Here is a 23,123-nt window from a genome sequence, read left to right as displayed (position 1 = left end):
CAGGCTGGCATTTGCTTTCCCTATGATTAGTTTTTAAGTGCTCGTTCTACTTTCAGACGTGTGTGAAATCTTACGGGACTTAACTGCTGAGGTCATCAGTCCCTAAGCTTACCCAGTACTTTAACCTAAATTAGCCTAAGCGCAAACAAACACATCCATGCCCGAGGGAGGACTCGAACCTCCGCCGGGACCAGCAGTCCATGACTGCAGCGCCAAGACCGCTCGGCTAATCCCGCGCGGCTCGTTCCACTTTAAATCGCTCTGTACGCATAGTAAAAAAAGGGTGCTCTGAGCACTATGGGACTTAACATCTGAGGTCATCAATCCCCTAGAACTTAGAACTACTTAAACGTAACTAACCTAAGGACATCACACACATCCATGCCCGAGGCAGGATTCGAACATGCGACCATAGCGGTCGAGCGGTTCCAGATTGAAGCTCCTAGAACCGCTCGGCCACATCGGCTGGCGTACGCATAGTCGCACTCATTTGATAGAAACGACTGGCCCCATTGATTGTTTGACTATCGTGTAGTTATACAACAACGCATCTTTCTACTTTTTCATTACCAGTAAGATGCGTGTGTTCATGTCGAGGAGCGATCAAAAGTATCCGGACACCCCCAAAACATAAGTTTTTCATATTAGGTGCATTGTGCTACGACCTACTGCAAGGTACTCCATATCAGCGATATAAGTAGTCATTAGACATCGTGAGAGAGCAAAATGGGGCGCTCCTCGGAACTCACGGACCTCGAACGTGGTCAGGTGATTGGGTGTCACTTGTGTCATACGTCTGTACGCGAGATTTCCACACTCCTTAACATCCGTAGGTCCACTCTTTCCGATGTGATAGTGAAGTGGAATCTTGAAGGGGCACGTACAACACAAAAGCGTACAGACCGACCTCGTCTGTTGACTGACAGAGACCGCTGACAGTTGAAGAGGGTCGTAAAGTGTAAGAGGCTGACATGTAAGCAGACCATCACACAGGAATTCCAAACTGCATCAGGATCCACTGCAACTACTATGACAGTTAGGCGGGATGTGAGAAAACGGATTAGATGTTCGAGTGGCTGCTCATAAGCCACACATCACGCCGGTAAATGCCAAACGACGCCTCGCTTGGTGTAAGTAGCGTAAATATTGGACGATTGAACAGTGGAAAAACGTTGTGTGCAGCGACGAATGACGGTACACAATGCGGACGATCCGATGGCAGGGTGTGGGTATAGCGAATGCCCGGTCAACGTCATCTGCCAGCGTGCGTAGAGCCAACAGTAAACTTCGGAGGCAGGGTGTCATGGTGTGAGTGTGTTTTTCGTGGAGGGGGCTTGATGTTTTGCGTAGTACTATCACAGCAAAGGCCTACACTGATGTTTTAAGCAACTTATTGCTTCCCACTGTTGATGAGCAAATCGGGGATGGCGATTACATCTTTCAACACGATCGAGCACCTGTTCATAATGCAGGGCCTGTGGCGGAGTGGTTACACGACAATAACATGCCTGTAATGGACTGTCCTGCACAGAGTCCTGACCTGAATCCTATAGAACACGTTTGGGATGTTTTGGAACGCCGACTTCGTGCCAGGCCTCACCGACCGACATCGATACCTGTCCTCAGTGCAGCACTCCGTGAAGAATGGGCTACCATTTCCCAAGAAACCTTCCAACAACCTCGCAGCCTGCGAGAGCGGAAGCTGCCATCAAGGCTGAGGGTGGCCAACACCTACTGAATTACAGCATTATCGATGTAGGGAACCACGATCTTGTAAGTCGTTTCAGCCAGGTGTCCGGATGCTTTTGGTCACATAGTGCATCAATACCTGCACCAAGCGCCGATTCTCTGTTTGTCTTGGAGCGTTTCGCCACAAAAAATGATTCAAATGGCTCTAAGCACTATGGGACATAACATCTGAGGTCATCAGTCCCCTAGACTGAGAACTACGTAAACCTAACTAACCTAAGGACATCACACACGTCCATGCCCGAGGCAGGCTTCGAACCTGAGACCGCAGCAGCAGCGCGGTTGCGGACTGAAGCGCCTAAAACTGCGCGGCCACAGCGGCCGGCTGTTTCGCCACAATTTTCTAGCGTTTTGACTTGGTTGCGTATAACAGCATCACCTGTGAACCTTATGTTATCCACCATGTCACTTATAGTCACTAAATGATTAAAAACATTACGACCAGTGCTGACCGTGAGGCTAATTCCGCCAGTTAGTTGTCCATGCACATTATGCATTACATTGCCTGATAAAAAAAAGGAAAACACTAGGAAGTTCATGCAGGTACACACCACTGGTGATTATTTAAATGGTGAGTTGTTATGAGTGAGAAGTAGAACGGCGACCATAATGCGTGGTATTCATGTCCATGATCCCATGTTGGACTGTTTGGGAACTTGAGAGCAGGTGTACTCATCCTGAACGTTACGATAGACCATGTCTGAAAACCACAATTGAGGACTGCCGTATTGGTTACCAACCACATTGTAACCCCTTCACATCACTGCCTTCCATCGCGATTGGCATCACCCTAGTCTGTGCGGCCTTCGTCGTTTTCACTATGGTTGGACGCGACATTGCATTTGGTCCATATACCACCAGAATTTCCTGGTGAGTCGGTGTACAAATTAGATCTTTGCTCACAAGAATCGTACTGTCCCCAGTATTTCAACTTTGGAATACGTTTCCAGTTGCCGCGCCATTTCACTCCCAAGCTGTGATGCACGTTTTGTTGTACCGCAGCAGAAATGCGTTAGTACGAAACTCGGAATCTTTTACTGTCTTTTGATAATACATTACTCGACTTGCGGAATGGTCTTAGCATGGGAAGATATGTGTAACTTTTTTAAATCCCCACCTAGAATTAATTATGCTGCAGCTTCGCTGTCTTTTGTTTTACATCTACCAGAAGGGCTAATGGAACTGTTGACTTACGTCAGTACTGCAGCATTCGGATGGTAATGCGATACCTGAAGAAATAATTGTTGTATGTGCCACAACAATGTTAGATTGTGAAGTGTATGGTACGAAAACGCTGCTTAAAATATTGTGGTATCGTCCGCTTGCAGATGATGGAAGTTACGGAGTATGCCCGATTATTAAAAGTGTCATCATCCATTCAGATTCGAAATCTGCTACCATCTTAATCAAAAAGCTGAAGGAGGAGCACCCAGACGACCAAACAGCCTTCTTGGTAGTGATGAATGACTAGGAAAGGACAAAATATCGTAATCTTCTGGATAAAAACTCACAGCAACATACCAAGCAATTAAATTTAAGACATTCTTGCGAATAGAACTACTAAAAGTGACGAAAATGTATACTATATTATTACCATTGAGTGACTTCATCCACAATACAAACGGGTATCCGAAAAAACTGGAATTATTTTTTATAACTATATATTTTCAAATTGTTTGCAAAATAACCTTATCCCCTTCAAGATATTCTTCACTACAACTAATACATTTGTGGCACCGATGCTTCCAATGTTCGAAACGTTTTTCGCAGTCGTCTTTAGAAATGACTGACACTCCTCCCTCTTCTTTTTTTTCCTTCACTACTTCAATGTCGCCCTTTCATGCTCCTTTTCATGCATGGAAATAAGAAAGCGCCGCACAGAGTCAGGTCAGGCGAGAAACTGGGGCAGTGGTACCATGTCATTTCCAGCAAAAAACTGTCTAACAGAGATGGCTGTGTGTGCAGGTGCGTTATCGTGGGAGAAGAACCAGCCTCCTGCCTGACACAAATCAGGTCTTTTTTGGCGAATGTTGTTGCACAACCTTCTTAAAACTTGCAAATACAAGATCTGATTGATAGTCTGACCTGGGAGAACAAACTCTGAGTGAACTACAGGCTTGGCATCAAAAAAGCAAATCAGCATTGGTTTAATGTTTGATTTGAATGGACATTTTTTTGGACGGGGTGAAGATGACATCTTCGATTGGCTTGACTGTTGCTTTGGCATTTGACAGAAAATCTGGATCAGTTTCAAGTTGTTGTTTCAAAGCCCGAGGCAGGATTCAAACCTGCGACCGTAGCGGTCGCACGGTTCCAAACTGAAGCGCCTAGAATCGCTCGGCCACACTGGCCGGCAGACGTTTTTCAGCTCGACGTTACTTTTAACTGTCAGTCAGTACCCGAGGAACAAACTAGGCAGCAGGCCTTTTCATTCTCAAAGTTTTCGTTAAAATTCGCTACACCGAGCTCCAAGATAACCCACTAATCTCTGACAGATGACCAGTTGCCTGTCGACGGTCTGTGAGCACAAGCTCTCAAATTTTTTCAATATTTTCGTCGATTCGGCTACTTGATGGACGTCCAGAACGAGGTTTGTCTTCGACCGACATGTCGCCATGTTTAAATCGGACAAACAACTCGTACACCTGAGTGTTTCCCCTAGCGTCATCTTGATAAGTTGTTTTCAACATTAAAACAGTTTCAGAAGCATTTTTACCTAGTGGATAACAAAGTTTCACAGCTGCATGTCGTTCACTTAAACTTGCCATCATAAAAAACGAAACAAGAACAAAACAGTGCTAGCAAAAACAATCCTGAAGATGAACACAGGAAGGCAGGTCAACACAGGCGGCACTGAACTAGCAATGAGTTGTGCTATATACGCCTAGCGGCAGAAAAGCGTACTACACAAGCTCCGCCAACAACGTTATTCCGTTTATTTTCGGTGTCCACTCGTATAACGAATATTTTTTTGAAAAATGTGGGCTAAAAGCGGAGGGCCTCCCTACCGACAGTATTAAGACACTACGTCCACAATAAGACCAGACCTTGGTAACGTCTACTTATCTGAGCATGGGAATTACTACTCGTACGCCGCAACATGGTATCACGGTCATCCTCTGTGGTGGAGAGAATGATCTGAAGCGCCAATAATCATGATGTTGAGCGACCGAAACATATTTACAAACAAGGAAGGAAGACCTAAGTAACACTTTTTTTGGCTGCGTGTATCGGACGGCCTAAGAGCACTACTGAGTAACACTTGCCGTCTGAAACATTACATGTCGCCGTCAGCCCCTGCGCTGTTGGCATCAAGAGAACAATACATAAAACGTTACTTACCTTCTCAGTCGAAGCGAAATTAACTGTATAACAGATATTTGTGGACTATAAAGCAATGTTTTTAATGTTGAATCCTGATTGAAAGCGAACTTGTGAGACAGGGTGAGCACAAAAGAACTTCACGCTTTCAAAAATCCATAGAAGCGAAACGGTACGACTTCCTCTCTTCAAACCTTGATCTGGTAATACAGTATCTCTGGAAGGCTGTTTAGGTATGAAAGCAGTTCTTTTGTTGCAGGATGTCGCAACCAGAGAGTGCTAGTGTAGGAAACTAACAAGTACACCACACAGAAAATGTAGTGTGTCTGTAGGATTTTTGAAATGGGTGTTGGTGGGACCATCAGAAGTCGACTTGCTCGACGTGTTGATTTCCGTGGGCTTCGCTCAACTTGGTAAATCATCAGACCGACCATGATGCAGCGTTTCTCCTCACACTGTTTATAGCAGGCATAAATGAAGACTGCTTTATGGCTCGTGGTGAATTCGTGTAATAAATGCTCGCTGAACAGCAGTTACTGCGTCCCTTTTTGCTAACTGAGGGACACGCCAGATCTGTTGCGCCATACTTGACAATTTCCATACTAGCACTCTACAACAATAGAACTGTGTGCATAAGTAAAACAATCTTCCTAATCTACCTATTAACAGGTAAAGGGTTGAAGCGAATACCTTGTCACGTTTCGTTTCTATGAATTTTTGAAAGTGTAAAGTACTTTTGTGCTCACTCTGTGTGTGTATGTTAACCTCAAGATACTATAATTGTCTCTGTTTATTATGTATGGTCTTAATGAAATACCTTCAGGATTACTATGTATGTGAAGGTCTTAGGGAAGCCGAAAAGCAACAAAAACCGACCACCTGATGTCTTGGCTGAAGTAGTTTTGGGCCGAAGATTTCCGGAAGTTAATTCTCGCAGTTAAGACGTCGTTCACAGAAGTGATGGTGTGCTGACGAGCTTAATGCACAACGGCCATTCAGACTCATTCTGTCAGTCGTTTAGATGATTGGAGTCACCTCACGCCTATCCAGAAGGTCAGAAGGTCATGAGGCAGTCATGGATCGAGCTGAAGTAGCAGTAGCCGCCAAACCGCCTGCCTGACTCCAACCCAATATTGCTCTGCGCACCATCTATGCTCTGTGAAAAGCCACACATTTTGAAAGAGTTGAAGAGTGCATCTGAAGTAGTCTTTGTGCACTTTACCCAGAAATGGAGGAGTGGATATAGATAGTAAGACGAAAATTAAGACCATATGCCACTCATATCCTTATTGATACCTGTAGCGATACAGATTTCTTCCGCCTGTATTTGTAAGTAAAATTTGAATTGTCTTAGGCAACATCCAACAATGTAAGTTCATTTTATGCAGCAATCTTCAAAACAATATCTGATACAGAGTCGAGAGCCGATTTCACATTGTTTTCTGAGTAATTTTTAATTATAACGTCTCGCAGTCGTAAAACATTCTCTTTAGTACTCAGCCAATGCCAGCCCACAACATCTGATAGATCCCCATTATGACTGTTTTACGTCACTCAGTTGCTGTACTTACAATCGTTCGCGACTGAGCGGATGGTACAATCATTAACGTGCTGGACTCGCATTCGAATGGATCTTCTAATTTAGGTCTTGCAAGGTTTCGTTAGATGGTATAACCCTAACCGAGATTCGATGGATCCACTGCCCCACCCAATTCGACGATGTAGAACAGAAGCATTAAAATCACCATCTTAAAGTCCAACCAAGTGGAAAATTTAGTGGTAAGTAATGAAGTTAATTTTTCTTCTAATGATCTAGTGGCTGACTTTACTTCCTTCGTCAGAATACAAAACTTAATCCTTTCATGATAACTGACGGTGTATATAACAAATAAATATCACTGCTTTTTTTATATATAGACTAAACAGTGCCTTTCCAAGTGGTGAGTCAATCCAAGAACATTGTGCTGTAATGCTGTAATACACAATTATTAGAGCTGTATAATAAATGTTAAAGTGTTAATTTATTTCTTATTTGTACTTGCTTTGAAGCGAAGAGCAAAAGTTATTTAACTTAAATGCACGAGAAACTCAAAAATTTGACTGTACCGCATTGTCATTGATATGTACCCTGTGACATCCCGACACATCCTGTAAATCGTTTCCAATCATGTGCTTGTATTTGGGCCCTGAAAAACAGCAGGTTGAAGTGTGATCATGTGTAGACTGTTATCTGGAAGCAAATGAAATAACTTCTATTCAGTAGGTGTCCTACAGGTGGCAGGAACCCTCAAGTCAATAAGACAGCAATATCTGCAAAGGCAGCGCCATAACCGGTTGTCAAATTTTGTAAAAATTTATGGCCACTTATAGAAAATATTGTTTTAAGTTCTCGAAAACTCATGCCACAGGCTGTCATGTAAATTAAAATACATTTGCGCCTTCTTGTCTTTCTATTTATTGACTCGTTCTTTCCAATGACCATAATATTCCAGGTGAACAATAGTTTAGTGACGCCTTTAGGGTTAACGTGGAATTATTTTAGATTAGTAGTTAAATGACTATGAAACTAATGATAAATTATCTACATCTACATCTACATGATTACTCCGCAATTCACATTTAAGTGCTTGGCAGAGGGTTCATCGAACCACAATCATACTATATCTTTACCATTCCACTCCCGAACAGAGCGCGGGAAAAACGAACACCTACACCTTTCTGTTCGAGCTCTAATTTCTCTTATTTTATTTTGATGATCATTCCTACCCTTGTAGGTTGGGATCAACAAAATATTTTCGCATTCGGAAGAGAAAGTTGGTGACTGAAATTTCGTAAAAAGATCTCGCCGCGACGAAAAACGTCTTTGCTGTAATGACTTCCATCCCAACTCGCGTATCATATCTGCCACACTCTCTCCCCTATAACGTGATAATACAAAATGAGCTGCCCTTTTTTTTCACCCTTTCGATGTCCTCCGTCAATCCCACCTGGTAAGGATCCCACACCGCGCAGCAATATTCTAACAGAGGACGAACGAGTGTAGTGTAAGCTGTCTCTTTAGTGGACTTGTTGGATCTTCTAAGTGTCCTGCCAATGAAACGCAACCTTTGGTTCGCCTTCCCCACAATATTATCTATGTGGTCCTTCCAAGTGAAGTTGTTCGTAATTTTAACACCCAGGTACTTAGTTGAATTGACAGCCTTGAGAATTGTACTATTTAGCGAGCAATCGAATTCCAACGGATTTCTTTTGGAACTCATGTGGATCACCTCACACTTTTCGTTATTTAGCGTCAACTGCCACCTGCCACACCATACAGCAATCTTTTCTAAATCGCTTTGCAACTGATACTGGTCTTCGGATGACCTTAATAGACGGTAAATTACAGCATCATCTGCGAACAACCTAAGAGAACTGCTCAGATTGTCACCTAGATCATTTATATAGATCAGGAACAGGACGCTTCCCTGGGGAACACCTGATATCACTTCAGTTTTACTCGATGATTTGCCGTCTATTACTACGAACTGCGACCTTCCTGACAGGAAATCACGAATCCAGTCGCACAACTGAGACGATACCCCATAGGCCTGCAGCATGATTAGAAGTCGCTTGTGAGGAACGGTGTAAAAGCTTTCCGGAAATCTAGAAATACGGAATCGACTTGAGATACTCTGTCAAAAGCGGCCATTACTTCGTGCGAATAAAGAGCTAGCTGATTACGTATCAATAGATCGTTCCCTTCGAGGTGATTCATAATGTTTGAATACAGTATATGCTCCAAAACCCTACTGCAAACCGACGTCAATGATATAGGTCTGTAGTTCGATGGACTACTCCTACTACCCTTCTTAAACACTGGTGCGACCCTCGCAATTTTCCAGTCTGTAGGTACAGACCTATCGGTGAGCGAGCGGTTGTATATGATTGCTAAGTAGGGAGCTATTGAATCAGCGTAATCTGAAAGGAACCTAATCGGTGTACAATCTGGACCTGAAGACTTGCCCGTATCAAGCGATTTGAGTTGCTTCGCAACCACTAAGGTATCTACTTCTAACAAATTCATGCTAGCAGCTGTTCGTGTTTCAAATTCTGGAATGTTGCATTCGTCTCCCCTGGTGGAGGAATTTCGGAAAACGGCGCTCAATAATAAAGTGGCACAGTCGTCGGTAACAGTACCATCGGCACTGCGCAGCGAAGGTATTGACTGCGTCTTGCCGCCTGTGTACTTTAGATACGACCAGAATTTCTTCGGATTTTCTACCAAATTTCGAGACAATGTTTCGTTGTGGAACCTATTAGAGGCATCTCGCATTAAAGTCCGTGCCAAATTTCGCGCGTCTGTAAATTTTAGCCAATCTTCGGGATTTCGCGTTCTTCTGAACTTCGCATGCTTATGTATGAAATATGCATGTCCCAGATAGAAGTAGTCTGAGAAGCCCCGTGGAGTGTGTGATTGATGGCTACACGTGCGAGGCCCCGCGCTTACCCCGTGCTGGTCTGCTTTCAGGGGGAGCAGCCACGATGCCCGTCGTCCTCTACCACTTCCCGGCCAGCCCGCCCTCCAGAATAGCTCTGGCGGCAGCTAAGGTTGTCGGCGTCGACGTCAACATCAAAATCGTCGATCTGTTTGCAAAGGAGCAACTCAAAGAAGAATTTGTCAAGGTATGTTGTGTAAGAGACAGACCTAACCAAGACCAGTCACAGCTCTTTCTTACGAGAATTAGGTCATGTGCGTTGAAGCACTTTTATTTGGGCTATGAAGTCGTATGGAAACAAGCTGTGATGATGTGGAGCATCAATGGACAATACATTACTAGTGCAGTCAAATAGCAGATATACCTTGCAAAAGGTGGGGTAGAAGAGTTTATTTTTTCAACTCGTTCATCTGGTTGCAAAGATTAGAAAACCGAGTTTTGCCAACAAAATTTCGCTTGGGAAAACTTTCTGCAGTCAAAAGACTTGGAAAATTTCGACCTTTTTTCAGTTTTTTCAAAATATCTCAGTTTTTTTACTCCTATCGCTTTAACGTCTATTTTCTTTGTTAAAGAGCACAAAATTTTCTAAAAATTTGATTCTTGCCAATTTTTCCTACTCGTAATATCTAAGGCGCTACAGCGCCTCAAAAAATACCAATTTTTCAAATTTTTAGCATAGTGGCAAGATACCTTATTTTTTAACACTATTTGTTCAGTTTCTGTTTGTGTAGTATAAATACATTATACATCTTGTTATATGTTGGAATTTACCACCTGACTTTCAGGTATTCAATTTCTCTGTATGCAATATGGGGATTGCTGGGCACCCAACTATTGTGATTCTTACATCACTACCTCAAGTTCACTAGGGGCCACCTCAGCCCTGGTATTTGTAAAACTATAAACATAAAAATAGATCATTAAGAGACATAGACATACACAGGCACACACACACACACACACACACACACAAAATAAATTGTCTCAGGAAACTGAGCTATTATTAGCTGCAATAGGCAACCTAATTAGGTAGGTAATTATTCTTGTGTATAAAAGCCACACAGTTGACATTAAAAATAAGAAGCTTTATTACAATTAAAATGCAATGTCAATTACTAAAAAATGTTGACAGTTCTGGGTGTCTAATACTTGTAATATCGCACTTTAGCGCACTTGAGACTGATATGAGCATCACTTCCGACGTTTTGATGGGCCAGGTTCCTCAGTGTCACCAGAAATACCTTGAGTTACGGATTCAGGGTCTGTACATAGAGTTGATCCCAGATTGACCTTTTCTTTAAACAGCGAGTCAGCCTCAGCAAGTTCGTTGATTTCGTCAGCGGTTTCCTCATCATCCTCCATAACATCTTCTTTACTGTCTTCATATAAAAATTTTGGCTTGTTTTCACAGTTGACCCCAATACATTTCTTGCAAATTGAGGAACATTTCAAACCAGCTTTTCTGCAGGAGCACGCTCCGCCACAGCTGGGCCTGCATGAGCATGAAACGATGTGAAGAAGTGCTTCAGGTGCTGGATCTTGGCTCATTATAACGGGTATTGGACCGTGGTCACTGTGATTCCAGCCGAATTTCTCAGGAGGTTTCCAGTTTCCCATCCAACTTTGGACTTGTTGGTAAGTCCGCAACGAATGATGTGCGGCATCTTGTGGACCGTGCAAGAGTCAGTTTGCTTTTTGTGGCAGACTTGGCGAATAGCTGGTACCGCAAATGGTCTGGTGTGTGGGAACTGCTGACACCTCCACTATACAATGCGATAGTAACCTGTTCTGCTGCTGTTATTATTTCTTCACGGGTAGCACGTGGTTTATTGAACGTGCAAAGCGCTGAGGTTAGGTGTTCATTTTTCGCAACAATATTGCAGCATTTAATTTTTCTGACCAAAAAAGCGGATGTTGTATCACATCCGCTGAAGGCGTGAGTGAACAGAATATGTTCACTACGATACTGCACTGCCTGTGCGATTCTGATTACAATGCGTAGTTCCTTTGGAGATCCACGCATGTCGAAAGGAACAGGCACTGCGGCGACTACAACCGTTATGAAATACATTAAATGTATTCGCAGTTGCGAATAGTGACAATCATCAGGTGTAGAATGGAGTGACGACAGTGAAAATCTGTGCGGGACCTGGACTGGAAGCCAGATTTCCCGCTTATCGCGAGCGGTCGTACTGTTTGGCTATTCGTGCACGGCTCACTGTGAGACCCATGCGTTTACGACCTGGACTCGTACATCCATTATGTACATTCCCGTACAGGTCAGACGCTATACTTGAAAGTCGTCTGCACGGTATCGGCAGAGAAATGCTTCAGTGCCTATGTTACTGTTATAACAATGCCGACTTCCTGCACTGCAGTATCGTATTTCTCTGCCGATACCGGGCAAGACACCTTTAAGTAGAGCGTCTGATCTGTAAGGGAATATACATAATGGATGTACGAGTATAGGTCGTAAACGCATGGTTGACAACATACAGGGTGAGTTACCTAACGTTACCGCTGGATATATTTCGTAAACCACACCAAATACCGACGAACCGATTCCACAGACCGAACGTGAGGAGAGGGGCCAGTGTAATTGTTTAATACAAACCATACAAAAATGCACGGAAGTACGTTTTTTAACACAAACCTACGTTCTTATACATGGAACCACGTTAGTTTTGTTAGCATATCTGAACATATAAACAAATACGTAATCAGTGTCGTTTGTTGCATTGTAAAATGTTAATTACATCCGGAGATATTGTAACCTAAAGTTGACACATGAGTACCATTCCTCTGCTGTTCGATCGCGTGTATCTGAGAGCACTGCAACATACACCGCGCTTCTACAGAATATCTGCCAACGTTGCTCGAAAATGTCGACGTATGTGGTATCAGCATGATGGTGCACCTGCACATTCCGCAATTAACACTAGGTTGATCCTTGACAGGATGTTCGGCGGGCGTTTCATAGGGCGTGGAGGACGCATAAATTGGCCAGCCCGTTCTCCTGATCTTACACCTCTGGACTTCCTTCTGTGGGGTACGTTAAAGGAGAATGTGTACCGTGATGTGCCTACAACCCAAGAGGATATGAAACAACGTAGTGCGGCAGCCTGCGGCGGCATTACACCAGATGTACTGCGGCGTGTACGACATTCATTACGCCAGAGATTGCAATTGTGTGCAGCAAATAATGGCCACCACATTGAACATCTATTGGCCTGACATGTCGGGACACACTCTATTCCACTCCGTAATTGAAAACGGAAACCACGTGTGTACGTGTACATCACCACTCATGGTAATGTACATGTGCGTCAGTGAAAAAGACCAATAAAAAGGTGTTAGCATGTGGACGTAATGTGCTGTTCTAGTCTCTTCTGTACCTAAGGTCCATCACCGTTCCCTTTGGATCCCTACGTAATTCGGTGTTCTCCGATACACACGAGCGAATAGCGGAGGAGTGGTACTCAAGCGTCAACTTTAGGTTACAATATCTCCGGATGTAATTAACATTTTACAATGCAACAAACGACACTGATTACGTATTTGTTTATATGTTTAGGTGTGCTAACAAAACTAACGTGGTTCCATTTTAAAAAAAACGTAGGTTTGTGTTAAAAAACATACTTTCGTGCATTTTTGTATGGTTTGTATTAAACAATTACACTAGCCCCTCTCCTCACGTTCGGTCTGTGGAATCAGTTGGTCAGTATTTGATGTGGTTTACGAAATAAATCCAGCGGTAACGTTAGGTGACTCACCCTGTATAAAAGTTTGGGTCTCGCCGTGCACGGATAGCCAAATGGTAAGGAGAACGCTCGCGATAAGCGGAAAATCCGTCTTCGGTGGTGGTGGTGGTGGTTAGTGTTTAACGTCCCGTCGACAACGAGGTCATTAGAGACGGAGCGCAAGCTCGGGTTAGGGAAGGATGGGGAAGGAAATCGGCCGTGCCCTTTCAAAGGAACCATCCCGGCATTTGCCTGAAACGATTTAGGGAAATCACGGAAAACCTAAATCAGGATGGCCTGAGACGGAATTGAACGTCGTCCTCCCGAATGCGAGTCCAGTGTGCTAACCACTGCGCCACCTCGCTCGGTCTCCGAGTTCGAGTCCCGGTATCTACATCTACATGGATACTATGCGAATCACATTTAAGTGCCTGTCAGAGGGTTCATCGAACCACCTTCGCAATTCTCTATTATTCCAATCTCGTATAGCGCGCTGAAAGAATGAACACCTGTATCTTTCCGTACGAGCTCTGATTTCCATTATTTTATCTTTGTGGTCGTTCCTCCCTATGTAAGTCGGTGTCAACAAAATATTTTCGCATCCGGAGGAGAAAGTTGGTGATGTTCATTGACGTCATTCCACTTTACAACTGACGGTTGTCCCCATTCGTAATTGCGAATACTTTAGTGTATTTCAGTGGACAGCGTTCAAGAGTACTGTGCGATACACTTTAGACAGGTATGCGCCGAGAAAAGTTGCGACGGAAAAGGCGGCGCCGTGGTTCGACAGTTCTGCTTGACAGGAAATTTAAACGTAGCCAGAGTTTCACAGAAAAACAAAAACTGAACTAAAGCAAAATTAGGGCAAGGGCACCCGTGCGTAAAGCTTTCAACGAATTCGAACGTAAAAATTCTGTCGATCGACTTTGGAGAAAGCGTTAAGTTTTGGACTTACGTTATGTCAGTAAACAGGTCAAAGTCATCTGTCCAAACACTGTGTCATAATAGCATCGAAACAAAGGGTGTGGCCTGAGTGGCCGAGCGGTTCTAGGCGCTAGAGTCTGCAGCTGCGCGACTTCTACGGTCGCAGGTTCGAATCCTGCCTCGGGCATGGATGTGTGTGATGTCCTTAGGTTAGTTAGGTTTAAGTAGTTCTAAGTTATAAGGGACTAATAACCTCAGCAGTAGAGTCCCATAGTGCTCAGAGTCATCTGAACGAAGGGTGTGCACACCCGGAAGCAAGGGAGGGCCGCGACTATTCCTCCCCTCCACCCTTCCCCAGCTCTTAAGGAAAGGAAACGTATAGTGTACTCTGCTGTTTTTCTTTCAAGAAAATTATTTAAAAGGCAGTGTTACGTAGATTTTTAACCGGGTCGGAACTGGAACTTTTTTATGGCTACTTGGAAGTCGCCATTCGTCTCCCAGAATAGTACAATTAGTCCATACCCGCAGGTACGTCCACCCTCCCACCTACAAACTATTGTATGGGCGCCCTTGATCGAAACGGAGGGTGACACAAAGGACGCCGAGTAGTCAAACGTCTTTATATAAAACTGTTCCACTGAAGAAGATCACACTGCAGCTCCTCCTTTAAATTGACAAAATTCGAGGTTACGGAATATCAAAAGGGTTGTGTGACTGGACTCAAGTCTCTTCAAACAGAACTCAACATGTCGTTCTCGATGGGCAGAGTGCTTCAGACGTAAAATTAACCTCTGGCGTACCCCAAGGCAGTGTCGTACGACCACTAATTTTCACAGTGTTTTACAAATAACGCAATAGAATATAAATGAAGTAGTAGACAACATCGGAAGTTCTATAAGGTTTTTCGCGGATGATGCTGTTGTCCACAGTCAAGTCGAGAGGTAGTGAAGTGCGAGAAGACCTGCACAGGTTCGACGTTTGGCGCAGGGAGTTGCAATTGAACCTGAATATAAGAAATGTAAGGTACTCAAAGATCCATTGCTGCATGATTATACGGTTGCACAACAACCATTCATACACCATACATTCACGAAATACACTGACGGAAAAAAATCGCAACGCCGAGAAGGAGCTGTGCGACACAAACGAAAGTTGGTAGGCGTGTTTCTACATCTGAAAGATGATGTCTATTCCAGTTTCGCGTCAGTCATATTAGAGTGGCGCTACTAGAGCCAGTATGGGTATGCAAATCAGTTTTGCTTTAAATAAAGGCTTCAACGGTCGTGAGCGTAGTGGCGTTTGAGATTGGATGTGGCGCAGTGACACAACAAATTGTTACAGATCGGCTGCTTCAAGGGCAGCTCCGAGACGCCCTGTGCGTGCATTCCACTGACCCCACACCACCGCCATTTGCTACTTCAGTGGTGCCAGGCGAGAGCTCATTGGTGGGCAGAGAGGAGGTCTGTTGTGTTTTCTGATGAAAGCTGCCTCTGTCATGCTCCAGTGATGGCCATGTATTGGTTAGGAGACCAGTTCACGTCCTTCAACCAGCCGGTCTGTGTGTTAGACACACTGGACCTACACATGGAGTTATGGTCTGGTGCATGTTTTCGGATGACAGCAGAGGTTATCCCCCGCAAATTGACTGCAGATTTGTAAGTCAGTCTACTGATTTGACATGTGCTGCCATTCCTGAACAACGTTCCAAGAGAAGTTATCCAGCTAGATAACGCTCGCGCACATACTGCTGTTGTAACCCAGCATACTCTACAGCGTTTCGACATGTTACCTTGGCCTAATCGGGCACCAGGTCTGTCTCCAATCGAGCACAGATGAGACATCATCAGACGACAATTCCAGCGTCATCCACAACAGCATTAACCGTCCTTGCATTGACCGAGCAAGTGCAACAGACACGGAATTCCATCCAATAAATTGACATCCGGCACCTGCACAACACAATGCGTGTACGTTTGCATTCTTGCATTCAACATTCTGGCGGTTACACCGGTTATTGATGTATCACCTTTTCACATTTGCAGTGGATTACCTCGCACTTACATTAAGCTACGTTTGTGTAATATTAATCACTTAAATATGTTACCTAGACAAATGTATTCTCGAAAATTCATTACTGTACCTTAATTATTGTTTGGCGTTGCGATTTTTTTCCGTCACTGTGTCCATGAGTATGCGTACAGAGCGATATGAAGTAGAACGAACACACAAAACTTATCACCGGTGAGGCAGATGCCACACGAAGATTCCCTGGAAGAACCCTCAAGAAATACAACCCACCCACAAAATGGGTAGCCTACAAAGCCTCCGTTCAACCAATACTTGAATATCGCTCGTCAGTCTCGGATCCGTACCAGATAGTACCGACAATGGAAATAGAAAAAAATCAAAGAACAACAACGCGTTTCGTTACAGTTTCATTTAGGAAGTGCGAAAGCGTCACTGAGGTGCCCAGCTATCTCCAGCGGCAGACCCTGCAAGAGAGATGTTTTGCATCGCGATGCATTTATTGTTTGAGTTCTGAGAGCATACATTCCTAGAAGAGTCAACCTATATATTGCTTCTCCCGGTGTATACCTCGCGAAAAGTCGTGAAAGTAAAATGAAAGAGATTCGAGCTGACAGTAGGATTAATGGCTATCTTTCTTCCCTCGAACCGTTCCCTAACTGAATAGGAAAAGCTGGAAGAGACAGTGGTACGCAAAGTACTGCTGAACACCGTAAGATGCCATGCGGAGTATAGATGTAGATGTAGATGTTGATATCATTAGACAACTCAATGTACATTAGTGCTTGACAATTCCATTATTTGTGATGGACGTTCAATAATTAAAATGCAACACTTTTTTTTTGGCCATTTTGGTTGAAAACATGCAGAATTTGCTGTGAGACATGGGAGAATATTCCTGCTGTAGTCTTATACGTAGTTTGAAGTTCCGACAGGTGACGCCGCAATACGTAGCCTTCAAAATGGAGTCAGTAACGGAGATACGTTCCAAGCAGAGAGTTGTCATTGAGTTTCTTTCGGCGGAAAACCAGAGAATCGCAGTTACTCATATGCGTTGGCAGAATGTCTACGGAGAGGTAATAGTTAATAAAAGCACGGTGAGTCGTTGGGTGAGGGATATGTCGTTATCACAACAAGGTCTTGCAAACCTGTGGGTTCTCCCGCGTGCAGGTCGGCTGTGACTCCAGCAGTGTTGCAACATGCGTATACTCTAATTCGAGGTGATTGGTGGATCACACGTCGCTGCTCAATTGGATGCCTTTGTCAGCCTGCACACCCTAGAGGAGCTCACAAAATTTCATTGGGCTGTTCTACCTCATTCACCTACAGACTGTATTTCGCATCATCCAGCTTCCATCTTTTTGGCCCAATGAAGGATGCACTCCGTGGGAAACAGTACGCGGATGATAGGGAGGTTATCGATGGAGCAAGACGATGGCTTCGACTTTGCCCAGTACTGGTTCCATGCAGGCATACAGGCCCTTCTAGTAAGATAGAGTAAGGCCGTCGCATTGAACGGAGATTATGTCGAAAAATAGTGGTTTTTAGCCAGTAGAATGGGGAATAGTATGGTGTGTTGGAATCCTGATAAAACTAACCTGTTTTCGCAAAAAGAAAATGTGTTGCATTACTTATTAAACGCCACTCGTTCGACTCCTCATTTCAAACCAAATTACTGACTACGAAACGTATCACTCAGCTCTGATCTGATTGATAATATTCCACGAACAAGGACACGATGGCGTTCGAGGTGACAGTTTTCAAGTTAATATTAGGTTGACATCGTCTATCTATTAATAAAACAACTGGGCTGTTGCTGATACAAGCACCGTTTTATTTTTCTTGCTACAGTTATTATTATTTCTATTATTTTTGTGAAAAGGTGGGCATCACCAAGTCCAGATTTCTATTTTGAGTCTTCCTGTGTTGTTCGAGACTTTACATTGTCATATTTTCGTGTGTGTTTGGATGGGGCTGTGTTGGCGTAAGTACTAGCTGGCGTTCCACCAGTTGGTTGTGGCCCCCCGTATGACTCCCTCCATTCGACGTTGCAGTTCTGCTGTCTTCAGGCTCTGCAGAAGGTCTGATGCTGGGGAATTGTTGTGGTTGTGAGTTTGATTTAAGAACTTGCTGCCTGCGTCGAGGCATAGTTTTTAGGATTCCGTACCTAAATCGATAGAAATGAAACCCTTACAGTATCGCTTTGTCATCCATCCGTCTGTCCGTCTGTCTGTCTGACTGTTAAAAACCCATTCTCTCAGAATCGTCTAGACGTACGAATCCTATTCACCACATTTGACGCAACTGACCGGCCTGTGGCAGTACCTGTTGCAAAGTCGAGGCGCTGTGAAGCTGCTTGCTGTTCATAGTTTTCTAGTCAGATCCGTATATACAGTAGGTACTGTTCACTTTACAATTTCTCTATTTTTCACATCTGGGTAGCAAATCCCTGGAGATCACAAGGGGTATCAAGTCTCCAGTTTTAGAGTCTGTATTTTTGTACTGATCAATGTCAGTTACCTGATATCCTCTGTTTTTTAGTTCATTTCAACATGGCTACCCTTTTATATTGCACGCAGTGGTCCATTGATGGTCCAGCTGTGTGTAGTTCGTCGTATGGTATGGAACCAATGACGGTTTGGTTGGCCTGTTCTGTTGCATCACTGCTGTGTTTGGTATTTCTACTTTGTAGGAAGGGGGGGTGTAGACTGGGGATATGGAGTATTTTTATTGTTATACTTTGGAAGATGAATGACGACTCATAAGCAGCCATAAAAATGTTCCAGTTCCGATCATATTAAAAACCAGGAAAATACCGTCTTTTAAATAATTTTCTTGGAAGGAAAAAACCTGACTACACCATTTTTTCCTTTCACTAGGAGGTGGGGGGGAGGGGGGGGTCTTTGCCCCCTGGGTATGGGCACCCTGCTTGGGATTCTGTTCACTTTTCCATTTCACAACTTGTAGAGAGGCTTAGAAAACAGCTTGATCTGGGAACATCATAGGTTGGGTGTTCTTGGTGCTTACTGTGGCCATGAGATTCTTCTCTGGAATCCAAGGTCTGTAAAAGGTGCTGAAGTGTTGTTTGGTTTCTGCTTAGTTGAGGTAGTTGATTGGTTAACTGCTTCCATTTCGTTTCCACTTGAATCTCATCCGTCGCTTCAGGCAATGACTAGTGGGCACCCACTAATCTTCAGAATACTTGTTGCTTCCGCCTTAGCTTGTGGACTCCATTTCTAGGGCACTGAATCGCTCTGTTTAGTAAGGATACATATCAGTAACCCCCCAATCTTTAAAAAATCCAACTGCCATGCACAAAACAGCTTCAAACTTATGGTTACATTACAAATGAGATAATATATTAAATATTTGATGCTAAGTATGTAAGCATGAAAAAGTTTAGAAAATGTTTGAAATTGTGTTTAAAGTTGTTGAGTGTTGCTTAGTGCTCTTATTATAAACTGCTGTATTAATACAGTCTGGATAATTTGCTCTCCAATTTGAGCAAAAGCTAGTTTCTCATGCATCTCAATATTTGTGATGTCCTATTCACTGATCTATGTGTCATACAATGATATAATTCTGCAGGTACATTCAGTGTTGTGCAGCTCCCATCTGTGAAATGTTGCGAATAGAGGTAGTAGTTCAGAAATAGTACTTTAAAATATGGTGCCTGATACTGAAGTTTTACTACAAGAAAATGTAATAAGTGCTAACGTTTTCATTTAATCACTTTTTGTGTGTATGTGCATGTGTGTATGGGTGTTTGTGTGTGTGTATGGGGGGGGGGGGGGGGGGGGGGAGGGCAGGGTTGAGAAATCGAGTGACAAAAAGTTTCATAAAGGTTTGAAATTGTGTTTAAAGTTTGTCAGAAGTTGCACTCATTCTCAAACACTAGACAAATATAGTCATAATTTACGAGTAGTATGTTGAGTGCCTCAGGGCATCTTCTAATCAGAATGCTTGTCTTACTGTGTTAAGCCTTCAGTATAAGATTATACTTCTTAATATTTAGATTATGACAGCATTTTAAATTCTTTAATCCAGACAATAATATTATAAAATACTGAAACTCAAAGTTTTATTGCTCCTGTAACTGGGATGTGAACCATGAAACTTGTGCTGGGTTAGTCAGTAATATAGACTCTGCATTGCTCATCGTTAGGTTAGGTTAGATATCAGATGCTGACTTCGTTTGGACTATTGTTTGTTTTGCCGATTTTTGATGCATCTGCATTGCATCCGCCGCAGGGACTTGTCTTTTACTTGTGGAGAAGAGGGCATACTACTACCATATCTGTAAATGCATATTAAACATTTTAAATATTTTATAAGTAATAACACAATTTTATCATAATTGTATTAAAATATTTCGTACATTTTACTGTTATTATTATATTATTATTAAAACCTATGAATATGTAGGACATAAAAACTGTGAGTTACAGCAAGTTACTACGGGGTGGGGGGCTGGGGGCGGGATTGGTTTGTCAGTTTAATACTTTTCAGCTTTCACTGCTTCGTACCACCACAAGTGTTTGAAGCTGACTGAGTTTGATGGCAACTCACTATGCCCTCCCCTCTATGTGCCAGAAGCGTCAGTACTTCTGCTACATCATATTACAAGGCCTCGTTCAAAGCACAGTGGTATTTTACACTCAGGGAAGTATAATCTTATACAGAATTTGGTAACCAGTTAGATAACATACAGTTTCATAACAACTTTCACAATATTTCCTTTACAGCACACAAACTGTAACTATAAATATAATTTAAATAAAATAGAAAGAAACTTCCACATGGGAAAAATATATTAAAAACAAAGATTCCAAGACTTACCAAGCGGGAAAGCGCCGGCAGACAGGCACAATGAACAAAACACACAAACACACACACAGAATTACTAGCTTTCGCAACCGATGGTTGCTTCTTCAGGAAGGAGAGGGAAAGACGAAAGGATGTGGGTTTTAAGGGAGAGGGTAAGGAGTCATTCCAATCCTGGGAGCGGAAAGACTTCCCTTGGGGGGAAAAAAAGGACAGGTGTACACTCGCACACACACATACACAAACATACACATATCCATCCATACATACACAGACACAAGCAGACATATCTTTGTTTTCATATGTCTGCTTGTGTCTGTGTATGTGCGGATAGATATGTGTGTGTGTGTGTGTGTGTGTCCGAGTGTACACCTGTCCTTTTTTTCCCCCTAAGGGAAGTCTTTCCGCTCCCGGGATTGGAATGACTCCTTACCCTCTCCCTTAAAACCCACATCCTTTCGTCTTTCCCTCTCCTTCCTGAAGAAGCAACCATCAGTTGCGAAAGCTAGTAATTCTGTGTGTGTGTTTGTGTGTTTTGTTCATTGTGCCTGTCTGCCGGCACTTTCCCGCTTGGTAAGTCTTGGAATCTTTGTTTTTAATATATAAATATAATTTGATAGAAGTAAACAATTACATGTGCTACATGTTTATATTGAATATGTTGTTGTTGTTGTAGACTTCAGTTTGGGAATAGTTTGATGCAGTACTCCATGCTAATTCATCCTGTGCAAGCCTCTTCATCTCTGCATAACTGCAGCAACATACATCTGTTCAAGGCTGCATACTGTATTCAAGCCTTGGTCTCCCTCTACAAATTTTGCTCTCCCTGAACCCATCCCCCTGCCCCCTCTCCCCCCCCCCCCCCCCCCCCCCTCCGCCACACACACACTTCATTCCATTACCAAACTGACAATTCTTTTATGTCTCAGAATGTTTCCTATCAACTGATCCCTTCTTTTAAATGAGTTGTGGCATAATTTTTCCCTAAGTTGTTTAGTACCTCCTCAAGTATTACTTGATCTCCCAACAAATGGTTAGCATTCTTCTATAGCACCAGAATTCAAAAGCTTCCGTTCTCTTCTCCTGTAAGTTCCTTAGTGTCTATATTTCACTTTCATACAAAGCTACATTCTAGACAAATATACTAAAAAAAAGACCTCCTAACACTTACGCTAATATTATATGCTAACAAATACATCTTATTGAGAAAGGCTTTTGCAGCTATAGTCAATTTGCATTTTATATCCTCTCTACTTCTGCCATCATCAACTATTTTACTCCCAAACAACAAATCTCTTATATTAACCCACAGTTCAGGGTGACTTTCCCAAAACCTAATCCTTTTCCTAGACTTCTCTAGTCCTTTTCCATCATCCCTCTTCCTTCTCCTTCAATCCTGCTAGCTGAAGAAGGAGCCACAGGCTCCGAAAGCCAGCCTAATTGTAACTTTCTTTTATATGTATGTTTTGCTGCTGCTAAATTTTTTAATCTATTCAATTAAACTATTTTGTCAAAAACTGATTATTTTTGTTGTTATATTGGCCCATCATTCCTTCTTATGTAACCCTCTTATCGGTCTTTGACATCGTCTGTCTTGTTCAAACTGTCGTCCATTTTCTACCTTATGTGCTAATCCGTTCGTTTATCTGTATCGCCATATTAATCAACACTTTGCCCTTACATCTTTTCTAGTACGTAGATGGGTCCATTTTCATTAACATATAACAATTCCATTGTTGTTTACAAATTCCCATAGCTATTTCTTTCCCACCCTCCACTTATATTGTTTATGTGTAAATTCTTTCACATTGTATGCGTTTGCTTTTTGCCAAACTGCTCTGATTGACTTCTGCTGCTCCCTCCTACATCACTTTAATTGCCAAGCTAAGTATTTTACATTTTCTCCTGTGACTTTCTCTTTCTGTTTACTCAGTTTTTAAAATTTTGTCTGCTTTCACGACTTTCCCAACCTATTTTTTTTCCTGTCGTTTTTTCGTATCATATAGATTGTCCACTCATTACTTCTTATTAACCATTGTGTATTCTCATGATTTTCATAAGA

The 23,123-nt window shown here is 42.9% G+C and overlaps 1 protein-coding gene across 1 annotated transcript in view; it reads left to right on the top strand.

Annotated features, from left to right (window-relative positions):
- The window catches only part of LOC126281410 (glutathione S-transferase D7-like), a 57,540-nt gene that overhangs the window by 13,211 nt on the left and 21,206 nt on the right, over nucleotides 1–23,123 (top strand). The window contains exon 2 of the mRNA XM_049980347.1: nucleotides 9,581–9,735. Within this exon, the coding sequence (XP_049836304.1) occupies nucleotides 9,595–9,735 (141 nt within the window). The 5' untranslated portion in view covers nucleotides 9,581–9,594. The remainder of the gene's footprint in view (nucleotides 1–9,580; nucleotides 9,736–23,123) is intronic.

The sequence above is a fragment of the Schistocerca gregaria genome, chromosome 7, assembly GCF_023897955.1.
Source record: "Schistocerca gregaria isolate iqSchGreg1 chromosome 7, iqSchGreg1.2, whole genome shotgun sequence".
NCBI lineage: Eukaryota > Metazoa > Arthropoda > Insecta > Orthoptera > Acrididae > Schistocerca > Schistocerca gregaria.
This window is presented reverse-complemented; position numbering and strand designations above follow the sequence as displayed.